General features: G+C 46.7%; 1 protein-coding gene across 1 annotated transcript; it reads right to left on the bottom strand.

The window, feature by feature from the left end:
* Nucleotides 1–1,141: 1,141 nt before the first annotated feature.
* Nucleotides 1,142–7,409, bottom strand: trappc5 (trafficking protein particle complex subunit 5). The gene is made up of 2 exons (XM_072491214.1): nt 7,310–7,409; nt 1,142–3,059 (listed from the first exon to the last, which is right to left on the bottom strand). Exon 2 carries the CDS (start codon nt 3,049–3,051, stop codon nt 2,485–2,487), a length of 567 nt encoding a protein of 188 aa, XP_072347315.1. The 5' UTR covers nt 3,052–3,059; nt 7,310–7,409; the 3' UTR covers nt 1,142–2,484.
* Nucleotides 7,410–9,233: the final 1,824 nt, after the last annotated feature.

Here is a 9,233-nt window from a genome sequence, read left to right as displayed (position 1 = left end):
ATTTGGGACTGTGGGTGTGGATTGCCCCTGTTTCTGCTGGCTTGGAGCAGTGCTCAACATTACCAGTGATCCTAATCGTGAATTCATTTCAATGACGTGATGAGCCAATGCAGTACTGTGCAGTAATACGGTTTTGCTTCATCAGTACTGTTTTGTTGTCGGAATCAGACACTTGTATTCAGAGAGAGATTAGACTGTCACATGGTGGCCGCGGTGACGACAGGTTTGACAGGCTCGCAGCCAATGGGAGTATCCAGTCTGTACTGATCTGCGTCAGGGCAGCACAGGGAGCGGACTCCCAGGCTACAACGGCAAGAAAAAAAGCAATGAATCCGACTGGACAATGCATTAGTGTGCAAAGAAAGCTGAGCAATCATAATTCACCCAGAGTTGAATCATGTATCACCACTCGCCAGCCACGCAGTACAGTGGAGAAAGGACCAGAGGACAACCTTAACCCCGTGACAAAAGCACTGAAGTAGAACGATAGACACACAAACACACAGCTAGCGGGGGTAGACAGGCACAGATCTGGAGGGAACGAAACTCAGGCAGAAATTGGAGGCGTGAATAGAAACACCACAAATGGTCTCACTGATGATAGGCTGAATGGCCTGCGGAGCCTTATTGACAATAACTCGATGATCTATCCACACACACAGGGGCGGCACGGTAGCACAGTGGTTACCACTGTTGCTTCACAGCTCCAGAGTCCCAGGTTCGATTCCCGGCTTGGGTCACAGTCTGTGCGGAGTCTGCACATCCTCCCCGTGTCTGCGTGGGTTTCCTCCGGGTGCTCCGGTTTCCTCCCACGGTCCAAAGATGTTCAGGTGAGGTGGATTGGCCATGATAAATTGCCCTTTGTGTCCAAAAAAGAGGTGGGATAGGGTGCAGGTATGGGGGGCGGGTTCTTTCCAAAGGCCGGTGCAGTCTCAATGGGCTGAATGGCCTCCTGGGCCATATTGACTGTATCTCGATGATCTATCCACTCGGTCAAGGTATTTCTGTCCAGTCTCCACACACACAGACACACACACAGACACACACACAAACTGCTGGAACAGGATTTATTGGGAGTTACAGACTAGCTACATCCACCATCAATCACAAATTATGAAGCATTTCATTCTCTTCACATTAATTAATTTGTGCACAATTTTATTGGAATATTATACACAATTACTCCGAATCCCGAGTCCATTTTTGCTGAAGGTAGATTCAAGTAAACGGATGTGGCTTCACACGGAGATCAAACTGAGTCAACCTAACAGAGACCTGAAAAAAATAACCAACACCCATCGAGGGCACACAGCAGCCTCTAAACAATTATTTTCTGTAAATTCAGTGGTCAGGAAACACTCCCAGGGCAGGTACAGCATGGGGTTAGATACAGAGTAAAGCTCCCTCTGCACTGTCCCCATCCAACATCCCCAGGACAGGTACAGCACGGGGTTAGATACAGAGTAAAGCTCCCTCTACACTGTCCCCATCAAACACTCCCAGGACAGGTACAGCACGTGGTTAGATACAGAGTAAAGCTCCCTCTACACTGTCCCCATCAAACACTCCCAGGACAGGTACAGCACGGGGTTAGATACAGAGTGAAGCTCCCTCTACACTGTCCCCATCCAACATCCCCAGGACAGGTACAGCACGGGGTTAGATACAGAGTAAAGCTCCCTCTACACTGTCCCGTTCAAACACTCCCAGGACAGGTACAGCACGGGGTTAGATACAGAGTAAAGCTCCCTCTACACTGTCCCCATCAAACACTCCCAGGACAGGTACAGCACGGGGTTAGATACAGAGTAAAGCTCCCTCTACACTGTCCCCATCAAACACTCCCAGGACAGGTACAGCACGGGGTTAGATACAGAGTAAAGCTCCCTCTACACTGTCCCCATCAAACACTCCCAGGACAGGTACAGCACAGGGTTAGATACAGAGTAAAGCTCCCTCTACACTGTCCCCAGCAAACACTCCCAGGACAGGTACAGCACGGGGTTAGATACAGAGTAAAGCTCCCTCTACACTGTCCCCATCAAACACTCCCAGGACAGGTACAGCACGGGGTTAGATACAGAGTAAAGCTCCCTCTACACTAACCCATGAAAACACTCCCAGGACAGGTTCATCAAGCTTTTACAGTGTTACGATAAAACTTCAGATAGGGCGAACCAGGAGCAGATATCGGGAGGACCTGCGGTTATTTGGGGGTACGACCCGGAGCACGTGCCAGAACTCAGGGACATTGCTGCACGACAGAGGTAGGAAGCGGGGCAAGGTCAATCCCAAATAAATCTTGCGCAGTTGGAATGGTTAATGGTCAAATGGGGTGGGGGGGGCAGGAACAAGGTCAGTTCAACCCTGCACTCACTGGTTGGAGGTCTTTTGAGGAGAGGGATATGGAATCAGTGAGGAAAGGGGAAAGGGAGGAGGCGTACTTTCCACCTGCGAAGGTGACACAGGCAGTCACGGCGCAGGCTAGCGGCCATCCAAAGCTTTGTCGCGCGCAATGACAGACTCGTCGAACTTGATCATCAGCGTGGTGCCTTTGTGCCAGTGAGCAGTCACTTTTGCGGGGAAGCCACTGTACGAGAGAATGGCCTCGACAACCCCCGCAGTGAAAGAGGCGCAGTTCAGCGTACTGTTCTCCTTGGGCACCGAGATGTAAGCGTTGATGAGCGGCTCCTTCTCGATTATGTAGTAGGTCTTGTCATCGTCGTTGGCCTGCTCCAGCTTGTCCGCCTCCTTGCCGAACAATGCCTTCCACACGTTGACCTTGATGAAGAGCAGCACGTTGATGACCTTGGTCTCCCGCTTGCCGTTCTTCTCCCGCATCACCAGCACGTCGAGGATGCGCACGCCCACCTGCTGGCCCAGCTCCGACAGCTTGTTCTGGAGCTCGGATACAGAGTACACCCGGTTCTGGCAGTACTGCACAATCTCAGAGAAGAGCAAGGCAAAGGCGCTGAGGCTGACCTCGGTCTTTGGGCGGGTTATCGAGCGCTCCAGGATGGGAGACTTGCCCCTGGTGAAGCGCGTGTCCATGGCGAACCCTTGGAAACACAGACACAAAATAAATAAACAACTCCAGTCGCTGCATTCGGCTGTTTCTGGACCGTCAAAAGTCACAAGAGAATCATTACTGCACAGGCCATTCGGCCCATCATCTCCTCCCCCCCCCCCCCCCCCCGCCAAGTCTTTGCACCAAATGAGAACAGTTTCACCTCGTGTCCCTTATCCTCTCTCTTTCTCTAGCAGTCTCTTGAAGTAAGGAGGATGTGTGCCATGTAGACCATGACAAGAGTTTGTGTGTGGACGTTATTAATGAGGGGTGGACGTTATTAATGAGGGGAGGCTGTTGTGCTGCAGCTACCACTTGCTTCCGGCTGATCAGGAAACTCTCCCGCTCTGGCCTCCTGCCAGAGACATGTCAGAAAGATTCACTGGTTGACTGTTAGACGGGCTACAAATACAGTGTGGCCCATCACGGCCCAGTGTTTCTGACTCAGAGGTAGGGACAGTACCCACAGCTCCACAAGACCGCCCCCCCCCCTCCCCAGCTTCCCACCATAGCACAGTCTTGAACACCTCTATCCAATCTCCCCTTATCCTGGGAGAACACAGCAGGCCTCTCCAGCCCAGCTGAACCAGACTGCAACTCTGCTGAATCATTCCAGGGTTTCTAATTGTAATTCTAATCCTGTTCAAATCCCTCACCCTCCATCACCCCCCTCTCTTCCTCTCTATTTCTATCTCCCTCTCCCTGTCCCACTATTTCTCTTTCCCTCTCGCTGTCCCACTCCATGGCTCTCTCCCTCTCCATGGGCTGGACTCCCCGCAGCCCCGTGGCGAAATCGCGTTCGGCATGAAGGCGGAGAATGGCCATTTTACGAGGCCTCCATTTTGGATGCCGGTTCCGCGGTCCGAGTCTGTCATCACGCACCGCCAGGTGCTGCAGGCTGCCGCCTTGCACATGACCCCCGACCGGAGGTGCAGAGCCCTGTATCCGCAGCAAGAGCTGCGGGAAGCACTCCGGAGCCCTGCAAGCCCCATGCAGGGAGGAGAATCGCTCAGGACGTTCTTCAGAAAAGTCAAGAGTGAAACACCCGCGTAAATGGGGCGCATCACCCCATTTTTGGAGAATCCAACCCTTTGTCTCTCTCCATTTCTCTCCCCCTCTCTCTATTTATTACCGCCTCTCTGCCTCTCCCTATTTATTACCGCCTCGCCCTATTTATTACCGCCTCGCCCTATTTATTACCGCCTCGCCCTATTTATTACCGCCTCGCCCTATTTATTACCGCCTCGCCCTATTTATTACCGCCTCTCTGCCTCTCCCTATTTATTACCGCCTCTCCCTATTTATTACCGCCTCTCCCTATTTATTACCGCCTCTCCCTATTTATTACCGCCTCTCCCTATTTATTACCGCCTCTCCCTATTTATTACCGCCTCTCCCTATTTATTACCGCCTCTCCCTATTTATTACCGCCTCTCCCTATTTATTACCGCCTCTCCCTATTTATTACCGCCTCTCCCTATTTATTACCGCCTCTCCCTATTTATTACCGCCTCTCCCTATTTATTACCGCCTCTCCCTATTTATTACCGCCTCTCCCTATTTATTACCGCCTCTATGCCTCTCCCTATTTATTACCGCCTCTCCCTATTTATTACCGCCTCTCCCTATTTATTACCGCCTCTCCCTATTTATTACCGCCTCGCCCTATTTATTACCGCCTCGCCCTATTTATTACCGCCTCGCCCTATTTATTACCGCCTCTCCCTATTTATTACCGCCTCTCTCTATTTATTACCGCCTCTATGCCTCTCCCTATTTATTACCGCCTCTCCCTATTTATTACCGCCTCGCCCTATTTATTACCGCCTCGCCCTATTTATTACCGCCTCGCCCTATTTATTACCGCCTCGCCCTATTTATTACCGCCTCGCCCTATTTATTACCGCCTCGCCCTATTTATTACCGCCTCGCCCTATTTATTACCGCCTCGCCCTATTTATTACCGCCTCGCCCTATTTATTACCGCCTCGCCCTATTTATTACCGCCTCGCCCTATTTATTACCGCCTCTCTGCCTCTCCCTATTTATTACCGCCTCGCCCTATTTATTACCGCCTCTCTGCCTCGCCCTATTTATTACCGCCTCTCTGCCTCGCCCTATTTATTACCGCCTCTCTGCCTCGCCCTATTTATTACCGCCTCTCTGCCTCTCCCTATTTATTACCGTTTATTACCGCCTCTCCCTATTTATTACCGCCTCTCCCTATTTATTACCGCCTCTCCCTATTTATTACCGCCTCTCCCTATTTATTACCGCCTCTCCCTATTTATTACCGCCTCTCCCTATTTATTACCGCCTCTCCCTATTTATTACCGCCTCTCCCTATTTATTACCGCCTCTCCCCTCCCTATTTATTACCCGCCTCTCCCTATTTATTACCGCCTCTCCCTATTTATTACCGCCTCTCCCTATTTATTACCGCCTCTCCCTATTTATTACCGCCTCTCCCTATTTATTACCGCCTCTCTCTATTTATTACCGCCTCTCTCTATTTATTACCAGCCCTCTCTCTATTTATTACCGCCTCTCTCTCGCTCTAAATTTAGAGTTCCTAATTCATTTTTGCCAATTAAGGGCAATTTAGCATGGCCAATCCACCTACCCTGCACAACTTTGGGCTGTGGGGGCGAAACCCACGCAAACACAGGGAGAAGGTGCAAACTCCACACGGACAGTGACCCAGAGCCAGGATCGAACCTGGGCTTCGGCGCTGAGGCAATATGGCTAACCACTACGCCACCATGTTGTTTCCCCCCCCCCCATTTCTCTCGCTCTCTATTTATCCTTCTCTCTCTCTCTATTTCTCTCTCTCTCTCTATTTCTCTCTCTCTCTCTATTTCTCTCTCTCTCTATTTCTCTCTCTCTCTATTTCTCTCTCTCTCTATTTCTCTCTCTCTCTATTTCTCTCTCTCTCTCTATTTCTCTCTCTCTCTCTATTTCTCTCTCTCTCTCTCTATTTTTCTCTCTCTCTCTCTATTTCTATTTCTCTCTCTCTCTCTATTTCTCTCTCTCTCTCTATTTCTCTCTCTCTCTCTATTTCTCTCTCCCGTACCAGCCTCCCCGAACAGGCGCCGGAATGTGGCGACTAGGGACTTTTCACAGTAACTTCATTGAAGCCTACTCGTGACAATAAGCGATTTTTCATTTTTCTCTCTATTTCTGTCGCTCTCTCTATTTCTCTCGCTCTCTCTATTTCTCCCTCCCTCTCTTTCTCTCTCTCCCTCTCTTTCTCTCTCTCCCTCTCTTTCTCTCTCTCCCTCTCTTTCTCTCTCTCTCTCTTTCTGTCTCTCTCTCTCTCTCTGTCTCTCTCTCTCTGTCTCTCTCTCTCTGTCTCTCTCTCTGTCTCTCTCTCTCTGTCTCTCTCTCTCTGTCTCTCTCTCTCTGTCTCTCTCTCTCTCTCTCTCTCTCTCTGTCTCTCTCTCTCTGTCTCTCTCTCTCTCTGTCTCTCTCTCTCTCTGTCTCTCTCTCTCTCTGTCTCTCTCTCTCTCTCTCCCTCTTTCTCTCTCTCCCTCTATTTCTCCATCTCTTTATTTTTTTCTCTCTCTCTATTTCTATCTCTCTCTCTCTATTTCTCTGTATCTCTCTCTATTTCTCTCTATCTCTCTCTCTCTCTGTCTGTCTCTTTCTCTCTCTCTATTTCTCTCTCTCTTTATTTTTTCTCTCTCTCTATTTTTCTCTCTCTCTCTCCCTCTATTTCTCTGTCTCTCTCTCTCTCCATCTCTTTATTTTTCTCTCTCTCTCTCTATTTCTATCTCTCTCTCTCTATTTCTCTCTATCTCTCTCTATTTCTCTCTATCTCTCTCTCTCTCTCTCTATCTCTCTCTTTCTCTCTCTCTATTTCTCTCTCTCTTTATTTTTTCTCTCTCTCTCTATTTTTCTCTCTCTCTCTCTATTTCTCTCTATTTCTCTCTCTCTCTATTTCTCTCTCTCTCTCTATTTCTCTCTATTTCTCTCTCTCTCTATTTCTCTCGCTCTTTATTTTTTCTCTCTCTATTTTTCTCTCTCTCTCTCCCTCTATTTCTCTGTCTCTCTCTCTCTCTCTCCATCTCTTTATTTTTCTCTCTCTCTCTCTATTTCTCTCTATCTCTCTCTATTTCTCTCTATCTCTCTCTCTCTCTGTCTGTCTCTTTCTCTCTCTCTATTTCTCTCTCTCTTTATTTTTTCTCTCTCTCTATTTCTCTCTATTTCTCTCTCTCTCTATTTTTCTCTCTCTCTATTTACCTCTTTCTCTTCCTGCAGCTGCGACTCTCTCCGGTTGACGCTGATTTCCGTTCCGGCTGAGACGGTTCACTTCCGGGTCTCGCAGATCACGCCCCCTGGTCCGGGGCTCTCGGCCGATTGGCTGTCCCGCGTCACGTGTGCCCAGCGGGCATCCAATGTGAAGAGTCCCAATTTCCCGCCACGCCTGTGTTGGTTTAAGAGAAACTCTAGATTTCCTAAACTCAACTAACCATTAATAAACCAATTATAACCAAATGTAAACCATTAATAAACCATGAATGAACCAATTATAAACCATTACTAACCCAATTATAAACTATTAATAAACCATTGTAGAACCAATTATAAATCAGTAATAAACCATTAATAAACCAATTATAACACATTAATAAACCAAATATAAACCATTAATAAACGAATTATAAACCATTAATAATGTAAACCATTAATAAACCAATTATAAACCAACAAACCATTAATAAATCAATCAAACTATTTATAAACCATTAATAAACCAATTATAAATCATTAAGAATGAACTAATTATAAATCATTAATAAACCAAATAACCATTTATAAATCAATTTTAACCCATTAATAATCCGAATATGACCATAAATAAACCATTATTTTTTTAATTAAACAAATAATAAATTTAGAGTATCCAATTAATTTTTTCCAATTAAGGGGCAATTTAGCGTGGCCAATCCACCTACCTTGCACATCTTTGGGTTGTGGGGGCGAAACCCACGCAAACACGGGGAGAATGTGCAAACTCCACACGGACAGTGACCCAGAGCCGGGATCGAACCTGGGACCTCGGTGCCGTGAGGCCGCAGTGCTAACCCACTGCGCCACCGTGCTGCCACAATAAACCATTAATAAACCATTTATAAACCATTAAAAACCAATTATAACCCATTTATAAACCATTAATAAAGCAAATAAAAACCATTAATAACCCATTTATAAACCATGAATAAACCAATTATAAACGATTAATAAACCATTTATCGGCAGCACGGCGCCGAGGACCCGGGTTTGATCCCGGCCCCAGGTCACTGTCTGTGTGGAGTTTGCAAATTCTCCCCCTGTCTGCTGGGTTTCACCCCCACAACCCAAAGACATGCAGGTTAGGTGGATTGGCCACACTAAATTGCCCCTTATTTGGAAAAATAATAATTGGGTACTCTAAATTTATATTAAAAAAAAGAGGAAACACAGAGATACTTGCTGCCCCCCGGACTGAGATTTCTTGGAAATACTGCTTGGAGAGAGAGAAATTCTTTCAGACACCAGCTGCACGTCTTGCTGTCTTTGGGAGATTAAAACGAAACTGCCTGCTACAAATCTGGCTCCTCCAATTTATCCCACTCAGATCCCATGACCTGCTTTACTTAAGTCTAAACTTAAGTAAACACGATGTCTCAAGTTATCTACTAGGCAGGGAATCTCCATCAATCATAACAAAATTCCATTACGCCTTATCTAGGTAAACACATACATGGTTGGAATGAATAATGATCTCACTTTTATGACATCTTAATTGCACCGTTTGCAGTCTGCCTGTATGTTAAACCAGGATTTTTTTTTTTAATGTTGCAGGAGCAACAGATATATATACCTTAACCGGGTGTTTAATAACATTATTGCAACAGATTTAAATAATACAATTTATATCAAAAATTTCCTGCATTCATGACACAAGTAACATCTGTGCCCCACAAGTAAAAATCTATCCATCTGCCTTTGATATTCCAATTTGGTATTACCATTGCTGAATTAAAACCATCATCGGGATTGGCATTGATCACATGTCATGAACAAATAGAATAAAAATAATATTTAAGAGCGGTTCTTGAGTATTTCCTCCCAGTGCTTTGGCTCATTTGTCCGGATTTCCCAATCTGAAAAAATAGTTCCC

This window comes from Scyliorhinus torazame, chromosome 27 (genome assembly GCF_047496885.1).
Source record: "Scyliorhinus torazame isolate Kashiwa2021f chromosome 27, sScyTor2.1, whole genome shotgun sequence".
Lineage (NCBI taxonomy): Eukaryota > Metazoa > Chordata > Chondrichthyes > Carcharhiniformes > Scyliorhinidae > Scyliorhinus > Scyliorhinus torazame.
The sequence above is the reverse complement of the archived record's forward strand: the minus strand, read 5'-3'. Positions and strand labels throughout refer to the sequence as shown.